We start from the raw sequence: 27,603 nt of genomic DNA, 5'->3' as shown, positions 1-27,603 counted from the left end.
CAAATCCCCACCACCCCTGTAAAAGCTAGGTCTGTACTAATGCAGTACTGCTGGGCTGGTTGGCTGCGGGCCTAACTCCAGGCTGAGAAAGACATTGTTCTTAAGGGAACAAGGCAGAGTAGAGAAACCAAAGTACTGATATTTAACAACAAAAGCTTTTCCTAAATAAGGAATGCAGTTAGCTGCTTATGTGTTCAGTTTTATTTGTCCAGTCCTAAATTCTGCCTGCCTTTACAAAGAATCTGTAACATTTCATAATTGGAAGTAATGTTTATTCAAAAACACCATTCTCCCTGCAGTGGGTACTTTTTTATCAACCTGACACACACTAGAGTCATCAGATAGGATAGAGCCTCACTTGAGGAAATGCTTCCATGAGTTTCTAACATAGGGCATCTTCTCAATTAGTGATCAAAGGGGGCAAGTCCAAAGTGGGTACTGCCATCCCTGGGCTGCTAGTCATGAAAAGCAAGCCAGTAAGCAGCACCCCTCCATGGCCTCTGCATCAGCTCCTGCCTCCAGGTTCCTGCTCTGAGTTGCTATCCTGACTTCCTTCAGTAATGAACAGCAATATGGAAGTGTACGACAAATAAACCCTTCTCTTCCCAACTTGCTTTTTGGCCAGTAATGGGAACACTAACACATTCCCAAACTTCCAACTTAAACATGTCCTTATATCTCACCACAAACACACAGCAGACAATCTGGCAGCACAGAAAGTGGCCTTTATTTTATCATTTGTAGAAAACGGGCATTTAGATAGCAACGTTCATATTAAAAAATTATCAGCAGTAGTTCTGAGCACTCAGCAATGCTGACAGATTCCATGTTGTTGACACGAGCAAAGCTGTTACTCCATGCTTAAAAAGCAAGACCTGTCCCTAGAGAGCCTATGTGTCACAGCTCAGGACCCATTTGTGACTGTGTCTTCTTCCATCTCTTCTTCACCATCATCACTTGGACCTGGAAAAAACCCCATAAAACCATCAAGTCATGTCAATTTTGTATTACGTGTCCATTCACCAGACACATACACATTAATAAAACAAAATGTGAATAAATACACACAAAGTTTTTAATTGTGTTTCTGTGGCAATTTTTTTTTTTTTAAGATTTTTAAAGGGCTGGAGAGATGGCTCAGTGGTTAAGAGCATCGCCTGCTCTTCCAAAGGTCCTGAGTTCAATACCCAGCAACCACATGGTGGCTCACAATCATCTGTAATTAGGTCTGGTGCCCTCTTCTGGTCTGAAGATACACACACAGACAGAATATTGTATATATAATAAATAAATAAATATTTAAAAAAAATATTTTTAAAGATTTTTGGTTGCAGAGTGGTAGAAGAACTTTGGAGGCAGAGTTTAAGGCCAGCCTGATTTGAGTTCCAAGACACAAGAGAAACCCTGACTCGAAAAACCAACCAACCAACCAACAAACAAATAATTTTTTTGAAGGGTCAATGTATTCTGAAAAAAAGAAAAAACAAAACAAAAATGCTGAACATGGTAGTATATGCCTTTAATCCCAGCAGCCAGGAGGCAGAGGCAGATGAATGTTTGAGTTAGTCCAGCCTGGTGAGAGTGAGTTCCAGGACAGCAGGACTATTTAGAGAGACCCTGTCTCTAAAAGCAAAAACAAAAAGTGTTGCTTGTTCAAATGCTCAGAGAAACTACTGAAGTTCAAGTCTATCTGTGACATCTGCAGTCAGAAGCAAACAGCAGCTTCTCACAGACGATTCCCAAGGTGAACTTGAAGTTTTCTCAAGAAACTCTTTCCATTCATGCCTGCAGCTCAAATCCCTGTAGTCTGAACAGATCTTGTACCTATACATACAGACACTAGAGTATTTGGAAAAATTCATTTACCCTGTTTTGTAGATCTTTCAAATGTTGAGTAATTTCATGACACGGTATCATGAAAACGAAATTTCATTAATATTCCCACTTTTCCAGAAACGTTTGTAAGTATGAGTAAGATATCAACATTATACCAGTGGGTCTACGTTTTCCTTCTAATAACAGTGAAGTTTGAACCCAGGGTCTCATGTGTGTTCGGCAATGTTCTACCAGATTACACCCCAGCCCAAGTTTTCCAAACTTCAATTTTTGCTTAAGAACCTGTAATTTTATTATCGGTAATAAACACTGTCAGGTGCTGGGGATTGCTCAGGAACTTAAGTATGGTATCTTAACTCTATCTTCAGTTCCAAAGAAAATTATTTCTATTCCTTCATCTAGAACAGGGAGTGAAACTACATGAATTTTACTGGGAGTAGATGCAAGGAAGAACACTCCTTGCTGAGGTACCAGGTCTTCTCCACCAGTACAAATGCTACTAAATGAAAAGAGTAAACACCTTAGACTTATTACAGAAATAATTTGCCTTGCATGTCCCCAGGGGCCTAGGAACAACACAACAATGTCACCGATCTTAAAACTATCCTATATCCTCTCTCTGAGGAGCAACTGGCAATTAATAGCTGCTGAGGTAGGAGGTGGTTTTCTTCGGGAATGTAATCACTGTTCCAGTAAACACCCCCTGCCCCCTGCTCATGCAAGTAACCATGACTAAACTAAGTGGGTCCATAACTAAAAACAAAACAGCTCAAAGATAATGATCCCTGAGAGATACTTATATCAAAATGTGTAATACCTGATTACTTTATTTGAATAATGTATCTCTAGCGCTCAATTTGCTGACACAACTTGGCATTCAAACATTACACTAGTTAACATCTACCCAAAACTTGCCCTGTGCTAAGTGCAATTATTACAATCCTCCACCAAACCTTTTGGTGATAGTACCTATCTTAAACTTGCCTAAGATGAAGAAACCTGCCCACAGACAGTACTGGTCAGGCTCTCTATATAGCCTGTGCAGCTAACCACTAAATTACCATAATAGCCATACCTTCCTTTACAGGAATCTATGTTCTAGGAATTTTATCACTAGAGATCTTGTTTTGTGAAGATGAACATGACAGTGCATATTTACACAAACTAGATGGTATAAGCTATTAAACTACCTATATGGTAAAGGCAATTATTTTTTCTATACTATGAACCTAGACAACATGTCACTGTTCATCTATATATAAACACAGAAAGCATACAGTAAAAGCATTAGGCAATTTTTAAGCTGTTACTTTATAGGACCACTACTGTATATGCAATGTATCAATTCACCAAGATTGTCCATTATGTAGCATATGACTTAGAAGTTCACAATCACCTTTGGAACTTTGCTCTTTCCACATTATAAAATGCTTTGCTATAACTTGAAAAGACCCACATAAATATTCTAATGGCTTAACTTTATTGCCCTTCCCTCCCTACTTCTACTTCTTTCCTACATTCCTATTTTCTCCTACCCCCATCCTAAAAAAGGTCTTGGTCTTGTGTAGCTCAAGCTGATCTCAAACTTGTTTTTGTATTGTAGCCAAGAACGACCTTCAACTCCTGAATACGGGATTTCAGGTCTGGTCATCATGCCAGCCAGGTACTCCTCTGTAATCATTCCAAGTGCGATGTTCTGGAATTCCACGGAGAACATTTTCTCACCTGGTCTGCGCTCTCTGCCAGGTATTTGGCCAGACTGCAGCAAGCCCTTCAGCCTCTCAACCTCAGCCAGCGTAGATGCATTTGCTATGGCATTCTGGAAAACACAGGAAAAGGGAGAAAGATGATGACTACCACCCAGCAGACACTGCAGAAATTCCTAGCAACTTTCCTATAGAACATCATCCACACGGTTCTGTGATGGGGGAAGAATTGCACTGGTATATTAAATCAATCTAGAATCTGATTAGTTTCTTCAAATAGACACAATGTCCTGTAAGGAGCCTGGGCTGGGCAGTAAAGGTCTCTCAATCAAACACTTTGGATACTTGATTAAGTGTGGCTAGAATTCTGTTGTCCTTTTCAAAAAGCTTGTTCAGTACTTGAGAGCAGTACAATTTAGGAATTCAACATTTAGTGTTATTTTTGTGGTAATTAAATTACTAAAATTTAAATTCAAAACTGATACTGACTTTCAGTATGTTTGAACAATTTATTTCAATCTTTTTCTTTCTCTTTTTTTGATATCTAAATACAGGCAAAAATATTCTGATGGAAGTTTGCTATCTAAATTGTAAGCACATAGTACATGACTTGTGAGGATTTTAAAAACTGCACAAATAATAGAGGATGGAAACAAGCACACACAAGAAATTCAACCTAGGAAATACGTCATCAATTTTCAATATTTAGGAAGAGATTCAGGCTCTTATAAAAGAGAAGCAGCAATCAATCATTTCATGCCCTAAAATCCAACCTAAATATCTGTTGGGAATTCTGTTACTGGAGACTAGGATTTTCTACAGATACTTCAACAGGAGCCATCAGCCAGCAAATCCTGCTCAAAGAAGAGAATGTCCCCAGGAGGAGACACATACAGATGCCTTTGATTAGTTCATGCAATTAATTCAAATCAAGGTCTGGTCAAATAGGCACGGTAGTCTTTTCCTGAACTAGAATTACCAGAGTCTTCCTAAGAACTATGAGATAATGGGATCTACAATGTTTAGCACTAGGCCATGCCGCTGTCCTGTCCCATCTTGGCTCTCTCCAGTCTGACAACTCAGACACACACATCCTTACCTTGATTGCTTCTACATCCCCTGCAGATGGCCCACCTTTCTTTTTGTCAGTTGGCAAACCAGCACCTGGATTAAAACTTGGGAGGGAGAATATAATCGTTATATTCTGACTGGTGCAAGCTGCTTCTCTTACTTTCAAAAGCTTTTGAAAGTAATTCAACCAGTGTAGTATCTTATCTTTGTTAACAAACTGATACAAGAACTCTCTCCTTCAGAAACACCACCCGATCCATCTTCCAATAGAGAATGTTTAATACCACACTAAGATGGTAAACCAAAATATATGCTCTGCTAACCTGGTAGAAATTTCCCATGATGTCATGGATGGCCAGACACCATCATTCAAATGTACTACCACACTAACCAGTTTGGAGTTTAATTTTTCTAAGAGGCAAATTGCCAGACAGACAGTGTTTCTGAAGGGAAGTGGAGTTAAGTTGGATATCCGTATCTTACGTTTTGCTTCTCCTGGCAATATCCTTTGCAAGCTGTGCACCCCGTTTGCCCTTGAACATTTTCTCTGCTTCCTGACGCTCCTACAGCGACACCACACACAGAGTTAATTGAAATAGGAATACCACATGCATTTAGATGCATTCCTTAGAAAACATGGAAGAGAATTCTCCTGATGTATTCTGGGCTGGTAAATACACCAAAAGCCAACTTTAAATTAGGAGACACATGGTCCAACCTTCTTGGGCAAAGCTCTCAAAAAGCCCCCACCCTGCTAGTTTCTAAGAGGGACTCCCAAGGGACTACAGAGAATTAGCACTTCCCACAGAGGAAAAGCCATTTTAACAGGCAGAGCTGCTCACAGCTGGACTATACTACACTCCTTGTTGGGGACACATCTAAGCAGACAACCCATTGTGTAGTTCAAGCATCCATCTGGCCAGCTCTGGAATGGCCAACAACGCCCTGCCATAAACTATCACGAGAAAAACAAAAACAACAAACAACCCCGATTTAATGTGTTCTTTCTCACACATAACTTTCAATATAATGGTAAAAACTTACTAAGCAACTTTAAAAACTGGTCATGAAAGTATAAAGGATCATTCTATAAAGACTCACAGCCAGGATGCAATACTCACTTTGAGTTTCACTTTCTGAAAGTCCAGTACTCTGACTTGTGGGACTTTGTAGATCACATAAAGTCGGTAATGCTTCTTATTTGTTACAGGATTTCTTAGGATGCTATAAAAAAGGGACAGTGCCAGTCTCACTCACAGCATTCCATGTGAGAAAGTCATTTGAAAAGTTTAGTGACTACACATCAAGAAAAAGCACACCACTCTTCCTACATTACTGTCACAAGGAACACACAACATCCAGGGAAGAGCAGTTCAGTAGCAGCCTGAAGGTGTTAAGGACTTCACTAGTCAAACTATAACAAGTGATTTCCATACCTTAGATATGTCAGTGATTTGAGAGATGCCAAAGGATCCAGATCACCCTATAAAATAAGGGTCAAAGTAAGAACAAGGCTGATAGACATGCTTCTATTCTGATATATTTTTTTTTAGATTTATTTATTTATTATGTATACAACTTTCTGCCTCCATGTATACCCACACGCCAGAGGAGGGCGCCAGATCTCATTACAGATGGTTTGGAGCCACCATGTGGTTGCTGGGAATTGAACTCAGGACCTCTGGAAGTGCAGACAGTGCTCTTAACCTCTGAGCCATCTCTCTAGACCCCCTATTCTGATATTTTGAAGTGAAAAGCATCTTTGAAACAAGTATCTACACTATCATTTACGTATGTTTTCACTGCCCTGGCACCTAGTCAGATACTAATACAACACAACTATCCAAATAGCTTCCACCTAATGAACTGATGAATATATTCTAACTTCTTTAAGTCTTGGTAGTAACAGCATTTGTTTCAACAGAAGATAAAAAAATTGGTTTCCTATAGCAATCTCAAAATGACTACTAACAATGATTCAAGAATAAAACCAATGCCAACATCGGTGACTTACTTAGGAGCAAGGTATTACACAGGAAGCTCAAGCCAAGATCTTGCTCTAAGGTGGGGCTTTTGTTGTTTGAGACAGAATCTCCTAAAGCCTGGGCTGGCACTGAACTTGCCATGCAGCCTAGAATGATCTTCATTCCTGATCCTCCCAAGTGTTGGAATAATGGGTATATGCCGCCAAACCTGGTGCAAATGTCCTTTCTCGTTAGTATATCCCAAGCGGCCCCAGGGAGCATATTATCTTTGAGAGAAGGCATTGTTATCTTAGTCTTCCCCTACCCCCTCTTCAAATAGTTTAAAAGACAAGGTGAATAGTATAGTTCAAAAATTTATGGTGGCCAGTCATAGTGGCACATGTCTTTACCCCAGCACTTGGGAGACAGAGAGATCTCAGTGAGTCTGAGGCCAGCCTATTCTACATATTGAGTTCTGGCCAATCAGGGCTACATATTCTCATCTTCCCAAATTGTCCTGGAAACCATGATGGAACAAAGATAGCAAACTAAAAACCCATCATCCAAAGTTACAAGCAAACTAGACAAGGTATTTCCTAGAAACTATATACTGGGAATAAGTAGGGATGCCAGCTACAGGACTTGCACAGCATTTGTGCAGAAAGAAGTAGAGGAAAGGCAAGAAGGTGCATGATAAACCACAGAACTCTATAATAACCAACAGATATTCAGTTTGAGAATAGCTGCCCAAGGATCCGCATATTCCAATAATATGTACAGGGAGATCCAGACAGGGTGCGATGAGACTATAGCAATGTCGATCTTCATGCTTGTTGTCTTTTCTCCCACAGAGTCTTGCTATATAGTCCTGGCTGGTCAAACTGTGTCCCTTCCAGGACAAAGTCCTACACTAAGGAAAAACCTGAGATAGACCTAATTTGAGTAACTCAAGAGGGACACTGGGAAACACCAGAGATGAAAGCAGGAGCACCCACTTCTGCAGCAAACAGACTACAACAAACTGGGAGGACAGAGAAGGTCAGTGTGGCCGTAAATGGATGACTCTGGTCACAATTTAAAAAGCAGTGATAGAGAACAGAGTTCTTGGAGAGCAAGCAGTTATCTTCATGCTGTCAGAAGCACTAGAGACTGAAAACTGGCTCACGACCATAAAGACTCCAAAAGAAATAAAAAGTGTCTGTTTTACATCACAGTACAGAACATAACATGCATGCTGACGGGTTTAAGACAAAGAATAGCTAGGCCTGTAGCTCAGTAATAGGGGGCTTAACTAGCACCCGAAAGGTCCTAGATTCAATTTTTGATTCTATAACATATCACCTACATCCCCAGCTGTATGCTGGTCGAGCACGGGCTTTAAAGCTGGGTGTAGTAGCTCATGCCTGTAATCCCAGAATTTGGAAGGCTAAGGCCGGAAGACTGTAGTGAGTTCAAGGCCAGCCTAGGCTACATATGGAGCTACAAGTCAGCCTGAGTGACAAAGTTAAGGGATTGTCTCAAAATACAATATAGGCTAATAGCTGATCTAGGTTGCCTACCAGAAACTTGAGGATAGACCCTATTGGTGAAGGCACCAAACACTCTCAGCACAGGACATGAGAAATTGAGTTGGTATTGACCAGGAAGCTTCCTACTAGCTGGTTAGTCTCCAAAGTACCAGAAGTTCTAGGCAGGCTGCTGAGAAATGATGTCATCAACAGTTATCCCCAGCTATGAATACTGTCAGCTCAGTAACGACAACGTGGCAAAATATACCCATGGGCGTAGTAGTGGCACAAACAATGATATAAACAACCATTTTCTGATTTGATCTAAGATCCATTTCAACAGGAGGAAATGCATGTCTGGTACAATAAATCCAGCTAAAAATCCAAGGTTTGGCAGCTCACAGATCCCAGAGCTGACCTGGCTATGATTATTTTGCTAAGTGGACACTGCAAATATGTATGTATCTCTTTTATACATTTTATCCTTTAAATATGTATCTCTATCCTCACAGATTAGTTGTGCAGTTCCTGGACCTCATCAGAGAAGGTTTTTTTGTGGAGTGGATAGCAGTTTATGAAGAAACTCACGACTGGCCAAAGTGAAGAGACTGTGTTTCTGGAGGCCTGAGCACACTGGGACATCTCTATCCTACCTCTTCTCCCAAGGCCCCCAGACTATTGAGGAAGGACAAGTGGAAAGACCACAGGAGACCAGGCAATACAAGTGTCTTCTGAACATGGCAGGACCACTGTACTGTTCATGAACTCAGAGTCAATATTCCAGCACGGAAGGGGGCAGGGGCTCACAAGTGCCCACCTCTACAGCTGGGGAAACGGGAGGAGGGAGAGTCAGTATTCTTGAAGGGTCCTGGCAGTTCAACCATTCTCCTGTAGATGGTTCCATACCCCAGAGCATATGGCCGGCACAAACAGGACATGATGGGTTAAAAAAATGGGGGGGGGGGGCTGGGCATGTTGGTGCATGCCTTTAGTCCCAGCACTTGGGAGGCAGAGGCAGGAGGATCTCTGTGAGTTCCAGGACTGTAGAAATATCCTATCTCACCAAAAGGGGGGGGGGGGAATCAAATTGTGAGAAGGTAGGGGCAGATACGGGAGAAATTGGGAATGAATAAGACCAAAACCATGTACACATGTATTAAATTCTCAAAGAATGAAAATATTATATTTAAAAAGAATAACAGTTGAGAAAGGTAAAGGTATTGTAGACTTTAAACTGAGGTTGCTGATTATGAATAGAAATAGATACAGCAAATAATTTGTAAAGCATTTGAAGGGAAAGTAGAATGACAGACACAGACAGTGCACATGCATACATACACAATATAAAGAAACAGAACAGAAGACAAAGAGTGTCCCTCAAAAGACAAGCTACGATATGCCAGTAATACCATTAAATGCAAATAGGATATAGGCGATGCATTTAAAAGACATAATTAATAGTGGACTTAAAAAATTCTATCATTCGGCCGGGCGGCGGTGGCGCATGCTTTTAATCCCAGCTCTCAGTAGGCAGAGGCAGGCGGATCTCTGTGAGTTTGAGGCCAGCCTGGTCTACCGAGCGAATTCCAGGACAGGCTCTAAAGCTACAGGGAAACCTGGTCTTGAAAAAAACCAAAAGCAAAAAGGAACAGGAAGCATCCTTACCCTTTACAGCTACCGCCACTCAACTTACCAGTTCCACTAGACTGTTGTTGGTGAGGATGAGCTCCGTTAGACAGGGGAGAGCCTGATCAAGTCCCTCTCCTATACGGCTAAAAGAAAAATAGAAAGGCTCTCAGTGAAAGCAATAAACAGTTATTTCTATCCTTGCAAGTATGTCAGAATAGCTCTCCCACATCCCACCTCAAGGAAGGTGAGATTCCAGGGCAGAAAAAAGACTACTTAGCCAATTTGCAATTTTTTGCCCAGAAAACTCAAAAACCAATGATTCTGCATTCTCAGAGCTGGTGTAACACATTCATCCAAGGAAAGTGTTAATCATGAAAATGGCTTCTACCTAAAAACTCCACTCAGTACTTTTATGTGTGTGGGTGTTTTGCTTGCACTTATGTCTGAATACCAATTATGTGCTTGGTGCCTGTGGAAGCCAGAAAAGGGCCTTGAATTCCCTGGAACTGGAATGGTGAGCTGCCACGTTGGTCTGGGGGAAGAGCCCAGGTCCTCTGAACTGGAAAAAGAGCAGCCAGTACTCTTAAACACTGAGCCACACCTCCAGCCCCTGGAATCTTTTCTTAATAAAAGCTTCTGCAATCCCAGTCCCCGACAATTCTTCCCAAGAACCATAGACCCTAACAGTACCAGGAATGAAAAATCTTCTTCAATAACTATATTAATACAATCTTTATATAAAGCTGATAAAGCCAGGTGGTACAGCACACCTTCAATTCCAACACTTGGCAAGCAGAGGCAGGCAGATCCATAGTGAGTTCCAGGCCAGTCAAGGCTACATAGTGAGACCCCGTCTCAAAAAAAAAAAAAACAGATAGGATCTTAATTTCACAGAATTATATTCTAGAAGCCAACTACAAAGAAAAAAAAAAGCAGGGTGTATGATATATAGCGTCTCAGTGAAAAGTGATTTTATTTAATTAAAAAGATTTTACTGAGACAGGGTCTCACTATGCAGCACCAGGTGGAACCTGCTAAGGAGATAAACTGGCGTGCCTCAGCCTGCCAAGTGTTAGGGTTGGGGGGGGTACCATTACACCTGGCCCTTAGAAATTGTTTTATTACAATGCTGTTGATAACTGCTCCAGATTCTGAAATGTATACATAGCAACATGTTTTAAATTTAAATTCAAAGTTTAGTATCAACTATGAATATTAAAGATCTCTGAAGAGTAAACAATAAGTCAGACCAGTGCCCACATTAATCTCCCAATCTTTTAGGAAAAGTGCTCGATTCATTTCTCCCTTTAAGAAGAGACATGGAGAGGCTGGAGAGGTGGCTCAGCAACTTATGAGTGCTGGCTGTCCTTCCAGAGGACCCAGATTCTATTCCTAGCATGCATGTGGCAGCTCACAACTGTCTGTAACTCTAGCTCCAGAGGAACTGACACCCTCTTCTGGCCTTCAAAGGCATCAGGCAGGTATGTGGTACACTTACAGGCAAAACACTAATAACACATCAATAATAATAATAACAATAACAACAACACACCATCTTCAGGGTACGTTGTAACATCTACTTCAGAGAAGAAAGTATTCTCGCTAGCAGACACTCACCAAATTCTGTTGTTGTTCACTAATAATGTTTTCAGCCTTCTCAATAAAGGAAAACCATCCAGTTTCCTGATCTCATTGTCAGAAAAATCAATAGCATCAAATTGGTCTAAGGTAGCACCCAGATTTTCAATGACAGGAATTTTATATCCTGTAAGAGGGGAAAAATACAAACAACAAATATTAATATAAATGAAAGGTTCTGAAAGTAGTATGGGTATTTGATGGTAATTAGACTAGAAGTATTCTTTCAAGAAGTATTAAACCGGCACTGGTGCCATGTCAAGTACTGCACAAAAATACTGAAGAGAAACGACAAACAAGTTACCGGTCCTTAGAACCATGAAGTGTGTGGTTGTGTAGTAGAAGTGACGAGGTTGAGGGCAAGAACAAGAAGCGCATCCTTCCTAATACTGGTGTCCACTGTTTATAGGAACACCTACAAGGCACTCACACCGCTCAAAGTCCTTGAGTTATTAGGCTTGTTTACTGGCAGTGCCCAAGCCTTGCTCAGGCACTGGTGACTAGCGTGTTCAACCTTTCACATAACTCGGCAGTATAGCCTCGTCTATCCTGGCCACCCTCCTCTGCACCAGAGCCGAAAATGGTTTATATAAACCCCAAATCACACTGCAAGCATCCCCTTGACTATCTAACGGGCACCAGCATCGAGCTACACACCAGAGGAAGAAAAGACATTTAGTACACAACTAAGTTGTGAAGGAGTCCAGTAAAATATGGTACCAAAATAACCCTTCTCAAGGCTGCATGGCCTTCAGAGATGCAGCAGAGACCAAAAAATGTGCTAGGACAATAAAAGGGTCCAGATGCTCCTCTAACGGACTGAGAGCATTAATTTCAACAAACAAACGCACTAGGATTTCCTATAGGTCAGCAAGGGATATTAGCAAACGGCAGAGCAGTCCCCTGAGACTGTGGTTGCCTCAGATCATAGTTACATAATCTTAAGCCTAATAACTCTAATAGCTTTCAAAGCCATCTCTTGAAAAGTTAGGTTGATAATTACACTTTCAATGCTACGCCGGGTTACTTGTTGTCTTGTTTTATTTGAGACAGGAGCTTGGGCTGGCCTCGAACCCAGAGACCCGCCTACCACTACCTTCTGAGTGCTGGGATTAAAAACGTGCACCACCACCGCCCGGCTAATGCTGTTTTTTAAAATCAACTCAACAGGTGAAGGGTGCCCACCACCCCTCACATGGAAGTAATGATTAAGTCTCGGGTCAAACAGTTCAATGTTGAAAACACCTTCATAACAGTGAATTAGCGGGGGCTGCGGATCTGGTTCTGTGGGGCGAGTGCTTGCCTATCATGCACAAAGTCCTGGCCTCATCCGTAGCATCATATAAACCTTTAAACCCAGCACCTCGGGAAGTCAAGGCAAGAGATCGGAAGTTCGAGAAAATCCTGAACTACATAGCGGTTTGAAGCCAGCTCTGGGGACAGGAGACCCTGTCTCAAAAGCAAATGACCAAATCCGAAAGGGCATTACTGTATAATTAGGATAACTTTCACTTTTATCTAGTCTACCCTCACGTGTCATATGAACGAACTTGCTAAAAACCAGCCGGTCGCCATCCTGTATGCACCAATTTCTATTTGCCTGGCCCTCAAACAGTTCAGGCTGCTGAACGAGCCGGGCAAAGCGTAACGGGTAGGAATCGAGAAGGACCCGGGAAGGAATCGAGGAGCCGTGTCTGCTAGCTGGAGCGGGTAGGAGACGGCTCCAAAGGGCCCTGGCGGAGTCGATGCGAGGTGACCCGGACCCGGGCGGGAGGCCCACGGGCCAGGCTTCGGCCTCGGCGCACGCGGCGGGGCCGCTCCTCTCGGGCGCGCGCAGAGCCGGGACGCAGCCCGCGCTCCGCCTAACTCACCGCGAAGGTCCAGCTCGCGGTCCCGCACAGCATTGGTGTACTGCGCCGCCTGCTCGATCAGCTCCGCCGTCAGCTTCACCATTCTGCCGCCGCCAGAGTCCCCTCACCTCGGCCACCGGCCTGCGCCTCCCGCCAGTGCCGAGTCCCACAGTGCACCGCGCCGCGCTGCCAGGCAGTACCAATCGCAGCCGCGCGCAGCTCGACCACCAGGCGAAAGCAATCGAAGGCTCCGCCGAGCATTGCGATCGTCGTCTTTGCTTCAAGGTTCCGGGCTGGAGCGTTCCTGGAGTGTGTGGACAGCCCAGATCCCAGACATTTGTGTCCAAAAGATAAGAACACGCGAGAGGCACTCTCACTTCAGTGCACCTCTAGGGAGGGGTATTTGGGATTGTCCCCTTTTCTATCCACAGGGGCGGAGACTACGTGAAGGCTCCGGCGATTCAGGTTTCTAAACCGGATTTGGGCTTCCAGCAGAGCTAAGGTCGGGCCATTCGGCTGGACTGCTTTAAATTGATCCACACCCGAGCTAGTATTGTCTCCTTAAAGCCTCAGAAGATGGACTTGCGGCTTCTACACTTTTAAGTATTCATATCTGGGCTAGCCGGTGAGATGGCGTTGAGGTTAAGAGCACTTGCTGCTTTTGCTAAGGACTTGAGTTCACATTCCAGTACCCTGTTAGGCGCTTCACAACTGCTTGTAACTACAGCTTCAGGGGATTCATCGCCCATTTCTAACCTCCTTGAACACCCACATTCACAAACACACACACACACACACACACACACACACACACACACACACACACTACACACGATTTATTAGAATGAATTACACGCTGTGGTCCAGCTAATCCAATAGTGGCTGCCTATGAGTGGAAAGTTCAAGAATCCAGCAGTTGCTCGGTACAGGATCCCTGAAGAAGTAGGCTCTAATGCTAGTGAAGGGATGGACTTGTTCTTTTTTTTTTTTTTTTTTTTTTTTTTGGTTTTTTTCGAGACAGGGTTTCTCTGTGGCTTTGGAGCCTGTCCTGGAACTAGCTCTTGTAGACCAGGCTGGCCTCGAACTCACAGAAGACCCACCTGTCTCTGCCTCCCAAGTGCTGGGATTAAAGGCGTGCGCCACCACCGCCTGGCCTGGACTTGTTCTTGAAGGGAAGAGCAAGCAGGCAAAGAGAGAGGCTTCCTTTTCCCATGGTCTTTATATTGGCTTTCAGCAGAAAATGTGACCCAGATTAGAGGTGGGACTTCCCAGCAGGTGGTGGTAGTGCAGGCCTTTAATCCCAGTACTCAGGAGGCAGAGGCAGGCGGATCTCTCTGAGTTCAAGGCCAACCTGATCTACAGAAGAAAGACGAGGACTGACTCACAGCTACTGGCAAACCCTGTCTCGAAAAAGCAAACAAACAAAAATAAAAAATAAAAGAAAAAACAGATGGGTCTTTCCACCTCACAAGGTCTAGAGTAACGGTGTGTCATCACACCTCAAAGGTTCAGATTACAAGTGGATCTCCCCACTTCAAATGATTTAATTAAGCAAAATTTTGTCACAGATGTGATCAGCCATTTTTTTCCATTTTAGTTGTTTCCATATGTAGTTAAGTTTAAAATCAAAATAGCCATCAAACTACAACCCTTAAGGCTCAGGAATCTATGCAGAAGAGGCAGCAGTAAAAATCTCAGAGAAGTGGTGGGTGACTCCAAGGAACCAGTGTCTTCCAGATACTACAGGACTGATGCTCACTCAAACTCACAGAGGCTGTGGGCAGCATGCACAAGGAATCACAGGTTCAAGTTAGACGGTCCTGTCATTGAAAAGGGGCAGTGGACAAGAGGTCCCACCTCTAACCAAGAAGCTATTTGCAATTTATACCTATTGAAAAAGGAAAAAAGTCAGTTTTCTCCCATGAACTGTCACTGGGTATATCAGACCACACTCCAGGGCAGGCAGGCCCCATGTTCAGGAGTAACTGCCCAAAACAAAATGAACCTGTGGTGGTTTGAATGAGAATGGTCCCCATAGGCTCATATGTTTAGTCTCCAGTTAGTGGTACTGTTTAGGAAGGATTAGTTGTGTTTTTTAACTTTGGCTCTGCCAAAGATTAGTGGCTGTGTCCTAATTTCATCCAACAATTGCAACTGCGCAGTTACTGGCTTGCTTCTCTGGCAGCGGTCTAACTGCCACAGTCTGGTGGGAATCCTGTTGCCACCGGTACCAGCTCTGTCGCTGCTACTGTTGTTGCTGCTGTTAACGATAGCTTTAACTAAATCTCTATTGTTCTATTTATATATAAGACTTGACATTCAAAGCCTGGGGTAAAAACCTGATAGCTCAGAGATATTGGGTCACAATTAGCTAACCTTCCCTCTTTCTTGGTGTTTCCCAGAGACCCATGCTGCTTCTGCTTGGCCAAACCAGAAAAAGCTGAGCCCCTCCAAACCCCACCCTCCTACTTCCTATCTCTCCCGGATGCCCTCTGATGCCCTATGATTACTTCTGTCAACTAATTGCTAACGAAGCCCCCTGACCTGAGGTTAATTTTACTTAAATGATGCAAATGCAAACTTGGGGTTTACAGTGTGATTGAATATCCCCCAATGGTGGTGGGCTTGTTGGAGGAGGTGTGTCCCTTGAGTTGGGCTTTGTGTTTTTAAAAGTCCATACCAAGGCCGGGCGATGGTGGCGCACGCCTTTAATCCCAGCACTCGGGAGGCAGAGGCAGGCGGATCTCCGTGAGTTCGAGACCAGCCTGGTCTACAGAGTTAGTTCCAGGACAGGCTCCAAAGCCACAGAGAAACCCTGTCTCAAAAAACAAAAAACAAAACAAATAAAAGTCCATACCACGTCTACTCTTAATAGACCACTTACTCAGTCTTCACCTGCAACTTGCAGATCAGAAGTGAGATCTCAGTTACCCCTCCAGTGCACACCAGCCTGCCTGCTCACACTCCCCACCATGATGATAATAGACTAATTATGTGAATCTGTAAGCAGGCTCCCAGTTAAATGCTTTCTTCTAAAAGGTGCCTTGGTCAGGCTATCTCCTCATAGCAATAGAACAATAACTAAGACATAGCTCCATGGTGTGTGTGTGTGTGCACGCATATATGTGCGTGTGTGTGCGTGCATGCTATTTTGCTGTGTTTGAGCATTTTCTCTTATTGTTGTTTTGTTTGTGTTTTTTCTTTTGAGAGAGAGAGAAAATGAAGTTCAGTGGGTAAGGAGATAGGGAGAGATTAGGGGAGGAGAAAACATGATCAAAATATATTTTATGAAATAAATAATGAAAATTAATTAATTTGGTGTGTGCACCCACTGTGGCACATATATGTCTGTCAGGGGACAGCTTTTGGGAGTCAGCTCTCTTCTTCCACCAAGAGGATCCTTGGGATCTAACTCGGGTCATTAGACTTGGTGGCAAGTGCTTTACCCAGCTGATAATCTTGCCAGAGCCCTCCCAGTGCCCATGCTCTAATTAGTACTTTTTGCTATATTAAAATTAGTTGATTTTTGTATATTGACATTGTATCCTGAAACCTTATTAATTTGAGTAGCTTTGTAACTTTTCTTCCTTCCTTCCTTCCTTCCTTCCTTCCTTCCTTCCTTCCTTCCTTCCTTCCTTCCTCCCTTCCTTCCTCCCTTCCTTCCCACCTCTCTCTCTCTCTCTCTCTCTCTCTCTCTCTCTCTCTCTCTCTCTCTTTCTTTCTTTCTTTCTTTCTTTCTTTCTTTCTTTCTTTCTTTCTTTCTTTCTTTCTTTCTATGGTTTCTCTGTGCAACAGATCTGGCTGTCCTGAAACTCTCTTTGTAGACCAGACTGGCCTTGAACTCAGAGATCACCTACCTCTGCCTCCCGAGTGCTGGGATTAAAGGCATGTGTCACCATACCTGGCCATAATATTCTTTGATATCTTACACATATTATAAAAGTAAAAGCAATAAAAGTTGGTAGTTAAAACATAATAGAACACCTCATGTACAATGTGTGTGTGTGTGTACATGTGTGTCAGAGTGTGCATGAATGAGGCAAGAGGGCAGTCTTGGATGTCATTTCTCCAGACCTGTCACCTGTGTTTTTGAGACAGTGTTTTTAGCCAGGCTGGCCTCTGGAGTGCTGAGATGTTTTTCTTGATAAGACATGCCTTCTAAAGTGTTTGAGGGCATCATGGCTATTCTCCAGAAAGTTACTCTTTGTTTTTTTTTGGTTTTTTTTTTTTTTTTTGGTTTTTCGAGACAGGGTTTCTCTGTGGCTTTGGAGCCTGTCCTGGAACTAGCTCTGTAGACCAGGCTGGTCTCGAACTCACAGAGATCCACCTGCCTCTGCCTCCCGAGTGCTGGGATTAAAGGCGTGCGCCACCATCGCCCGACCAGAAAGTTACTCTTACATTGTTCAGGAAAATATTTTTTTGTATCATACAACTTTTCTATAATTATACTTTGAGTGTTTAAAAATTAAAAAATAAACAAACAAAAAACCCAACAAAACAATTCAAACTTTTCTTACTTCCAGAATGAACCACTAGGTGGAGTTCTTGGACTACAGAGCTGGTTTTTAAGGCCCAGAAACGCCTTGATTTGGGGAGGCTCTGAAAGAAGGTAAGGTACAGAAAAGAATAAGATACATAAAATATATACTGGATGAAATCTTCAAAAGATAATTTTAGAAAAGATCTAAGAGTATTTTTCTAATTTAAAAAGGGAACTGCAGCAAGGCCTTAGGAAGAGCCCAGAAGATGAGGACATTGGACACTGAACTATTTACTCGGTTAGAACTTGGCTTTGCTTTGATTGTGACTGTGCCCTTGTTGTTTCCTTTTGGAAGAAGAAAGTACTTAGCTTATTTTTAATTTACAGGAACTCACAGATGAGAGTGCCAAAATTAAAAAAAAAAAGAGAGATTTTGGAGCTTTAGAGCCGTTTTAGAGCCCGAGCTTTTAAAGTGCTGGAATTTATAAAGACTGTGGGACTTTTAAAGTTTGCAACATGTTTTATAATGTAATATTAATATGAGATCCTGGGGATAACAAGGAAGGAAAGGCTATGCTTCATAAACTATTAACATGTCTGTGTGTCAAGTTGATAAGGGCATTTGTGCCTCCTAGTTTTTCTGTCATCTGAGAGGAGGCAGCCTCAACTGAGGAAATTCTTCCATAGGATTAGGCCGCAGGCAAGCCTGTTGAGTACTTCTCAGATAATCATCGATGTAGGCGGGCCCAGTCCATTGTGGGTGGAGACACTTCTGGGCTGGTGGTCCTGTCTTCTATTTATTTATTTATTTATTTATTCATTCATTCATTCATTCATTCATTCATTCATTCATTTATTTTTAAAGCAGATTAAGCCAGGCATGATGGCACATGTCTTTAATCCTAGCCCACAGGAGACAGAGGCAGGCAGATCTCTGTCAGTTTGAGGCCAGCTTGGGCTACAGGATGAGTTCCAGAACAGCTAACTGTCTTTTTAAAAGAGAAACCCTGTCTTTAAAAAACCACCCCGCAAAGGAAGTTGAAGAAGCCACAAGGAGCAAGCCAATAAACAGCAGTTCTCCCTCCATGGCCTCTGAATCGGATCCGGCCTGCAGATCCAAGCCGTTTGAGTTCCTGTCCTGACTTCCTTGGATGATGAACAGTGATATGAACGTGTAAGCAAAATTAGCCTGTTGCTCCCCAAGTTGCTCTTGATCATGATGTTTCATCACAGCACTAATTACCCTAACCAAAACAGAAATTGTTACCAGGAGTGGGGTAGCTTGTCTTAGCAAACAAGTGGGTGAAGTCAAACTACAGATGGGCTTCGATATCCTTATGACCTTTCAAACATTTTTTTTTTAATTATATTTCCTGTTGCTAAGATATCAAACAGATCAACAAACCAAAAAGTGATCTCCATTTCATCCGCTGGCCAGAACCAAGGCTCCAAGTTTTACCTTGGAAAGAAATACAGGCTCCATTGCAATGGGATGTTAACTCTTTTATTAACTCAGGGTTAACATTAGATTTGCTTCACTGATTTCTTCATCGAAGTCGTGGATTCAACAGACGACAGCTGGGTCCTTGCCACTCAAAGGTGGCAAAACACATCGTAGTCAGAGAGAGGGACACAGGACAATATGGAGAGAGACAAGGTTGGAAGAAATTTAAGGCAAATGTTACTCCCATATTGAAGGGAACGGATCAAGCAGATCTGTGCATTTCAATGAAAATATATGAAATATTTGTCAAAATAATTAACATCGGTAAAAATTAGAACACGTAGCTTATAAAATGCCTACGTAGGCTCGTCAGAAACCAATCCAGCTACATCATGTAGGCTCATACTATACTGGACCAGAGCAGCATCCACCTGCGAACAGAGTCCTGAGAGCAGAGGCCAAATGCACTTAAAAGCGGTTGGGTAATGTGGAGGACTGGCGATTAGTGACTCAGGGGCTGGCTTTGCACATTTAAGGAGGAATTGCTTGGCCATCAGGTGCCTTTTGGTTAGCCCTGAATACCCTCCTTGGAATCTCTTCCATAGGCTCTGCATCTGTAGATGGCTGGTGGCTCAGGCCCAGGAGGCCCCAGGGACACAGGAAGAACAGTCGTGAGGACAGCTTGGCTCACTCAGGAGAACGCTGAAGAGAGAATGATCTGTTTCGGTTTGGTGCTGGACCTTCAAGGCGGTGGCTGCAGTTCTGGAAGGAGCTGACTACATCGCCAGAGATTCTGTCCCCAGTGGTCATACATCTTATGCCCTGAAACCTATCGTATTTACAGTCTGACCAAACTGTCCCTCAGGCTGTTTGGTGGCCAGTGACAGATGGGTAGGAGGCTAGGCCCTTTATCATGGGGGAGGACAGCCGAGGGTCCTGCCAGCCAGCTTGGTGAGATTTGCCGCGGTCACACAAACTGTGGCAGGAGGACTTGATGTGGTACCAGGCATCTCTCTTTTTCTGCTTTGGTCTTGAAATTTCAGTAAACTAGGGTCCCAGAAGCCACTCCGGAGCTGCAGCTCTAAGTCTTATAATTCATTTTGTTCCCACTTTGAGTTCAACTTTAGGCTGCAGCCAGCAAGCAGAGTTTGAGGGGGTGTTGCAATTTTAGCCACAGATCCTTTAAGGGACACCTCCACCTGGTTCAGGTGCTGAGCTGCTGCCGTAGGCCCCAGCTCTGGGAAAGATCCAGCTGCCAGATGCAGGGCCACCCCAGGAACAGGCTATGGCTGACCATCTGGAGGAAGGTGGATGGGCAAATGGGCAGACAGGAGGACCCTGCCTTTTGCGGGCAGCTGGTACCCCTACCCAGCCAGGAGGCAGGTGCGGCAGCAGAACTGGATAAAGAGTTTCCGTTCGCAGAGCCGGTTGGACTTCACCATCTCACAGAAGGTCTCATCGGCTGGCAACAGGAAAGGAAAAGGAGGCATCAGACTTTGGATACTGTTAAGATTCCACTGTTCTTTACTTGCCAGGCCCCGATGGCGCACCAGGCAGGGCACACAGACTCTTATGAGTCATTTCAACACAAAAGTCCATTGAGGCCCAGGTGGCACCAGGGTACAGAACATCCGCTAAGTTTAAGTGACAAGGGGGAGGGGGTTCCTGAAGGGGCTATGGGGGTGTGCTAGAGGGTCCTTGGTGTGCATGTGAGCCTCTTCCAGGACACTGCTGGTGGCTGCTTAGGAAGAAGAAGGGAGGGCTGGTGCAGACAGAGGTGCAGGGCTAGAGCAGGAAGGAAAGCAGGCTTCAGGAATGTAGTCTAGGGGAGAAGACAGGCAGGCAGGACTCAGGGATGGCAAAGTGGGGAGAGCAGAGGAGGCTGGTCCTCGGCCTCTGCATTGTCACAAGGGAGCAGACTGTGCTATGGCAGCCTCATTCTCTGGGGCTGGGTACATAACCCGAGCAGGGACTTCCTAAACAGGAGCCCCCCCCCCCCCCCCCCCCCCCCCCGTCTTTGAAAGGAAAGGGTTTTGCAAATTTAAAAAGTAAACAAGGCAAGCAGGTCGGTCACCTAGCAGTCAGGACACCTGCAGAGGGCTGTAGGGGCACTCTGCCATGGCAGGGCCAGGCCAGCATTTTAATTGGAAATTACCTGTCCACCCTTGAACACATGGAGTGGGTCGACCCCTTCTCCTGCATATCAGGATATCATATACAGCGCTGGCTCAATGTAGCCCCTCCCTGCTGCTTTCTCAGTAGAAGACACAGTAACCTGCTCCTGTATGAGGCCTCTGCGGACCCTCCTCCTGCCTTAAGGATTTCTTCTGCGTTTCTAGTTTCATAATTTGTCCTCTTACCCCCTACCATCTGTCTGTAGAGCCAAGGCCCTCCCATAGCACAGCTGGGTTCTTTTTGCTGAGCGTGGGGCTCAACTCAGTTCTTCTAGTCTTGAGGATGGGGTTTTTCAGGCCTTTCCTAGGGGGAAGCTCCTATCGCCTGCCTAGGTCAGAAGAGTGGGAACGGTACACAAACAAAACTTCTTTTAAGTTATGTAGTCAACTAGATGGTCAAACAAGTCATAGATAGCACCCCTACTCTGGGCAGCCATGCCTGTTCTTTCTCATCCCCTTTTACTGCTTCATGGGCAGCTCTGAGGGTCACCCTGTTGGTGCTCACCGTTGCTGCATGTGTGGTTGGTGATGCAGGAGGTCCCCAGCTGCGTGAAGCCAGCCTTACATCTGCTGCAGTTCCTGCTGGAGCCCTCGCAGCTCAAGCAGTTCTCGTCACATCTGTGGGAAGACATCAGCTCCTCCTGAGGTCCGAGGAAAAGGCCCTACTACATGGGGTTCCTATTCCAGAACCCCCCCAGCATATACTCCCAAGCCCTCAGCTTTGGTCTCCGTGGAGTGGGCATTCCCAACATGCACCAAGCGTACATCATTCTTGTTCAGCCTCCCTGTTACCAGGGGAAGGCGAAAGCAGTCATAGTCAGCTGTTAGGAGCATTCCCAGGAGAGGAGGCCAGGCCTTGTTCTTTGAGACTCCCTGTGGCATGCCTGGACATCATAGTGGACACTAATCCACTCTCCACATGTGCCTTCCATAGAAGATCCTGGCCCAGCCTGGCCCCAGCAACTACAGACTGCTATGACCTCAGGTCACACTCAGTAGTCTCATGGGAACGTGGGCTCATTTATACCTGATCTGTGGGTGTTCTTTGCTACACTGGTAAAGCTAAGAAGCTCTGAGACCAGCCTGTGGCGTGAGCCTGAATTACGTATGGTATGGCTCTCCACAGAAGCAACTTAGCATAACTGACTGCATGATACCCACCCAGTGCTGTGTGTGCACCCAAGCTGTCTCTGCTATTCCCAGCTTCAGGAGACCAGGGCTCCATAGTGGCTCCTATCTGCTTCCCACTTCCTTTGCTACTGTCATTTAAGTGTGGAACAGGCCTGGGGGAGGGGAAGAAGCCTAGCTCAGCCATGATTTGGCCTGCCCTAGGGGGTCCCATGTTTAAGACAGATGACTGCTGTCACCTATAGGAGGCCTTCAGTGATGAAATGCCCCTGATGGGGTTTTGTAGGAGCTACAAGAAGCCCTAGAGCAACATCTCCTCAACCTGGATAAGGTGGGTGTTTATTCCGTATGCAATGGAGAACACCAGACTAGCCAGAGTCCTTGTTTCAGATCAGTGTGTAAGTTGCCCAGGGAGCCACTTTCAGGCGCTGCTACCTGGCTACAGGAGCTCTCTACTTCTGTGCAATTTTGGGAAGTCCCTGGCGTCTGGTTCTAGCTACACTGTCTCCCAATAGTACCCACAGGGTTCTGAGGACACAGGTCCCTTGATCTTCCAGGCACCTTTCATGCGCATGCATGCCCGGCTAGTCATTTCAAAGGATGTTGGTTGTCTGGGAGGCTGGGGCCCAGGGACTCCCAGATACTGGCTGAACGTTGTTTCAACCATGAACAACTACAGGAGGGAGTAGCCTGCAGTGAGAACCCAAGCCAGACACAGCTCGGCTCTTCACAAACCGCTTACTGAGCTCAGCGGGATGGCAGGTGCTTCTGGTTTCTATTTCTGCAGCGCAAACATCACATCTGAGCAAGCTGGGCTCTGCAGCCAGAAGCCCAGGCAGGCTCAGCTGGGGTATTTGCACAGGTCTCTGGAGGCCCTGAAGTGGTGCTGGCCATCCGGAGTGCTCATTTGGAGAACTGAGCACGCTTCCTGAGAAAGAGTTGATACCTCCCATACCCTACTCCCCCAATGCCTCCTGTCTCCAGCTCCTGACTGTACCGGCATAATACTGTACTGGCAGTTGTCTCTATGACAGGCGGGCTTTCAGGATACCTATGGCTCTTCTGTAGTACCTACTTCACCTCTAAAACACCATGGCAACTTTATTTTGCCGAATTCTGGAGGGGGAGCTGGGCTCACTACAGACCTCTCTGTACCACAGCAGGAGGCACCCCCTATCAGGAAAGAGTGGGACATGTGCCACCTGCTTCAAGAGCCCCCATCAAGTTTCAGTCTGGGTACAAATTAGGCAGGAAGCACACCCTGAGGACTTCTGTAACCACGGGGGAGTGGGGAGAATGGCGAGGGCTGGGGGAATGAGTGATAAGTCTACCCCTGGAGCAAATCATCCAGAGTTGCTCTCGTTTTCTTTCAAGAGGTCCTTGCTTGGGAGCCAGAGATCCCCTTACTGGGTCTTGAGTGTGGCTCATGGTTCTCCTGAGACACTGTCACAAACTGCCTTCAGCTTCAGCATCCACCTGTCTTCTTTGTATTCAAGTTAGCAGACAAGCAGGCCAGTATCATTCTGGCTTCCACATCTATCTATCCCTTGGACAGTTAGGTCTTCCTTGTGGCTTCCCTGGCTCTTCTGTAGGGGAAGCGTGGTACCAGGTAGCATTCTGGGGCCTGGAGGATGCCTGTGGCTCGCTGGCATCTGCAGCTGCCTGAGCTGAGAGAAGCATCCAGAATCATGTGTATTGCCTTTAAGGAAAGGTTCACACTTAAGAGGCTCCTCAGGGCCAGAGGCTCTGTGGCACAGAATCATGTGACATTCTGGTGCTTTATCACTTGGGGGTCCGTGCAAGGCTCCTGGGGGTGTTTCTCCAGGATCTGGTAGATCAGCTCCAATCTGAGGCTGAACCTCCCTCTGGGATTGTTAGTGTCCCCTCAGACAGAAACTAGCACCCAGGAACTTCTGTCCAAGCAACATTTGTGGGCTGGCCTCCCTTCTGTCTCCTAGCAGCTGAACACCATGGCTTCTGGATGCCACAGTCGGCATCCCCCAGGAGTCTGGGGCACTTGACAAATGAAAGTGATTATCATCATTAAGTTCCATGCTGTCCCTGTGCTGCTGTCCTTGCTTTAATTATCACTAAACCAGCTGGCTTGTGAAATAAAAGGTTTACTACAGACAGCTGTGTCCACGGCCCTGCACACAGGACTCGGCGTGGCAGGAAGAGGCGCTTAAGATCCGTGTTTCAAACCAACCCAGCAGGGTGCGGCCCTCGCACACCTGTAAGATCCCCCGCCCCACTGACCCCTCTTTCTCAGCATCAAGTAGATGCATTCGAGCTCAGGTGACAACCCAGTGTCATTCTTAAAAGAGCCCAGGAGGGAGACCTCACTTGTGAGCTTTGCTACTGGGACTGGGAACTGGGCATGGGCTCTCACTGTGAGCTTTGCCAGTGGGCCTGGGAACTGGGCTCTTATGCCTGTCCTGACACAAGTGTCCCAGAGTGGCTTTGCTTTGAGCCTTTTGCAGACAGAAGTCCCCTACTTCCACTTCCTCCAAGACCACCCCTCCATTGCATCGGCACCATCACCTTCAATGTCTCCCCGTTGCTCTCAAACCATATTCTGCTTTTCCAGTTCCTGGCCTGTTTCTGATGTCCTCACCTGGCATCATTCCCAGTCAGCTAAGTGCAGACTAAAGCACACATCTGCTCCTTGAACAGCCTGTGTCCCACAGTACAAGGGAGCACTCGCACAGTATTGCCAGGAGCAGACATGTCTCACTGTCATAAAAAAACCTTATGTTATTAAAGCATCTTAAGTGCCACGTTCTGTAGATCTCTGAAGTGTTTGAAGACCACCTGTCTATCTAAAAAACATCTGTTTGACCTTGAAAACATACCTAACACAACTACAAGTTGGTAACTCCTAACAATGGGAATAGTGGTTATCCCCAATGCTGTGGCTGGCTTTTGGTAACCTATTCCCTGCCTGGCCTTAGTACAGGGGACATGCTAAGTCTACCTCGCCAAGTGCATGCACTCATGGAGGAATGGAAAGACAGCAAGAAAGTTTAAACACATGTGTCTCAGCCAGGACTGGCTTTGCCATGAGGACATGACCGGGTTGTTTTATTTTTGTCTAAACTATATGACTTAGAAAAAGCGTTAACTCCCATACATGGGGTTGCCTTGATCACCTACAGGGTGAAAGCACCCTGCACCATGGCTTGAGCAGGACTGCCCTGTACCATCTGCTGCTGGGGAGGGCTGTGTGGCAGCACCTAGTTAATCCTGTTTCCTGTCCTAGCCCACAGCTACCCGGTGCTGCATATGGTAAGTGCTTCACAAATAATTAGGCATTAAGAGGGGCTTGAAGGCTGCCAGCTGGCTTGCGACTTTGGCAATCACTAACTGTAGGCATCCCTTCCTCAGTAAATGGTTTTCTGTTTGCCCTCTGCACCTAAGCTGCGGGTGACGAAGCATGTCAGTCCCCTAGGCTCCAGGAAAAGCAACACCACACCTGGCCATCCAGCTGCTCCTTCTGCAATGCCCAGATGACCACTACTCCCAGCCAGCCCGGGCCACAGCCCGGAAGACCATACCTTCGGCACACTTTGTGGGGCAAGCCAGGCATCTCCTCTGGGTAGAAGCCCTCACTGCATGCTGGCACACATTTCCAGTCTTGGAAGTGGAAGCTTTTTGCACAGTGGATACATTCTTCTCTGCTGGGCCCTGACAGGTGTGGGAAAGAAGCAGACATCAAGGACATGTGTGGTGTTCTAGAACATCTGTGGGAATCTTCAGAGGTCCCCAGCCCACCCACACAGCTGAAACTTTCCAGGAGCTCAGTGAGAGCTCTCCATGTGACTGGAAACAGATCACCCTCCCTACTTCACAGATGGGGACATCAGAGGCCTAAGCTGAGCCCAGTGGGGAGCACTACCTGGGCCATCATGACTGACTGATTCTATGTATTTCCTTTCCTGTCAGTTTTCAGCTAGAATCAGGGCAGCAGCTACTCAACAGGCGCGGTGGCCGAACTGAGTTGTGCTGGACGGGTAAAACCCAAACACGCTGGACTTTAATCGTGCTTTTTCAATTACACTGAAGTGATGGTGTCTGAGATTCACTGGGTTAAACTGGACACGGTACCCAAACTATTTCCACATGGTTCCTACTTCTCTTCATGGGAATGAAGGCGTGTGTGCGCGTGTGTGTGTGCGTGTGTGTGTGTGTGTGTGTGTGTGCGCGCGCGCGCGTGCACGCGTGTGGCAATCATGGAAGTCATCTTCAGGAATACTGCCTGCCTCTTTTGAGATAAGATCTCTTTTTGGCTTGGAGCTCACTAATTAGGCTAGGCCAACCAGTGATCCCCAGGGCTCCTCCTATCTTTGGGCTTCTGTAATGGACAAGAATATCCATAGGAAGTCTCTTTTTTCCCCCTATGGTGTGGTTGTGTGGCCAGCTCCCAGCCCCTCAAACTGGAAGGGTCACTTTATTGTGGGCCTCAGGGACAACCAGTGCCCGACACTGTCGTACTCCTGTGCCTCATCTGCTCAACTGTTAGCCCTGCTGGCCTTCCTCCAGCCTAGGTCCCTCTGATGGGAATGGATGCTTGTATCTAGTTGAATGCTCGTTACTTTTTTGGTGGTGGTATTGGGGTTCACATACGTAAGGTGCGCTCATTACCATTAGGCAATACCCCTAGATAATGCTGAGTCTATTAAACCGAATGGTTACTCTGAAGTGGATGTGGTGGTGCACACTTACAGGCCCAGCACTCAAGATGCACAGGCAGGAGGATTATAAATTTAAGGACAACCTACCGAGTCTTCATTTTTTTCAGTTTTCTAAATTTATTTGTTTTTCGAGACAGGGTTTCTCTATACCTTTGGAACCTGTCTTGGAACTAGCTCTTGTAGACCAGGCTGGCCTCAAACTCACAGAGAGCCTCCTGCCTTGGCCTCCCAAGTGCTGGGATCCATGGTGTACACCAACACTGCCCAGTTGCGAGGCTAAATCCCCACCACCAGAAAATAAAAAAAACTAGAAAAAAATTGTTGGTTGCAGGCTCAGTTGGGAAAAATGACAAAACCCCCAAAGATGAATGGTGGTATTGGTCACATAATAATGTGCCTAATGCCACTAAACTCTCCATCTGAGAATGGCCACGCGGGCATGGCAGGCATAGAGAGAGTATGAATAACAGGAACTGCAGAGGAG

The 27,603-nt window shown here is 45.4% G+C and overlaps 2 protein-coding genes and 1 long non-coding RNA gene across 6 annotated transcripts in view; 1 reads left to right on the top strand and 2 right to left on the bottom strand.

The window, feature by feature from the left end:
- Positions 1 to 705: 705 nt before the first annotated feature.
- On the bottom strand, positions 706 to 13,390 carry Snrpa1 (small nuclear ribonucleoprotein polypeptide A'). Its single transcript, XM_075953249.1, has 9 exons — positions 13,224 to 13,390; positions 11,332 to 11,479; positions 9,779 to 9,857; positions 6,050 to 6,096; positions 5,735 to 5,837; positions 5,097 to 5,176; positions 4,642 to 4,717; positions 3,562 to 3,655; positions 706 to 963 (listed from the first exon to the last, which is right to left on the bottom strand). The coding sequence occupies exons 1-9, from the start codon at positions 13,303 to 13,305 to the stop codon at positions 905 to 907; spliced, it is 768 nt and encodes a 255-aa protein (XP_075809364.1). The 5' UTR covers positions 13,306 to 13,390; the 3' UTR covers positions 706 to 904.
- A 70-nt stretch (positions 13,391 to 13,460) lies between these two features.
- Positions 13,461 to 20,204, top strand: LOC142837872 (uncharacterized). 3 transcript variants are annotated; one of them, XR_012908353.1, is made up of 5 exons: positions 13,461 to 13,704; positions 17,726 to 17,811; positions 17,914 to 17,980; positions 18,717 to 18,856; positions 19,732 to 20,204. It is a non-coding gene; the product is annotated as an uncharacterized LOC142837872 (long non-coding RNA). The 3 variants fall into 3 exon arrangements; XR_012908351.1 differs by having other exon boundaries at positions 13,461 to 13,827; XR_012908352.1 differs by having other exon boundaries at positions 13,461 to 13,827; positions 18,551 to 18,856.
- Positions 19,165 to 27,603, bottom strand: part of Pcsk6 (proprotein convertase subtilisin/kexin type 6) — a 183,694-nt gene continuing 175,255 nt past the window's right edge. For both annotated transcript variants that reach the window (XM_075953248.1, XM_075953247.1), the window contains 3 exons: positions 25,983 to 26,112; positions 21,806 to 21,918; positions 19,165 to 20,588 (listed from right to left, as the gene is read on the bottom strand). In XM_075953248.1, the coding sequence (XP_075809363.1) occupies positions 20,491 to 20,588; positions 21,806 to 21,918; positions 25,983 to 26,112 (341 nt within the window). In that variant the 3' untranslated portion in view covers positions 19,165 to 20,490. The remainder of the gene's footprint in view (positions 20,589 to 21,805; positions 21,919 to 25,982; positions 26,113 to 27,603) is intronic.

Source organism: Microtus pennsylvanicus, chromosome 18 (genome assembly GCF_037038515.1).
Source record: "Microtus pennsylvanicus isolate mMicPen1 chromosome 18, mMicPen1.hap1, whole genome shotgun sequence".
NCBI classification, from domain to species: Eukaryota; Metazoa; Chordata; class Mammalia; order Rodentia; family Cricetidae; genus Microtus; species Microtus pennsylvanicus.
The sequence above is the reverse complement of the archived record's forward strand: the minus strand, read 5'-3'. Positions and strand labels throughout refer to the sequence as shown.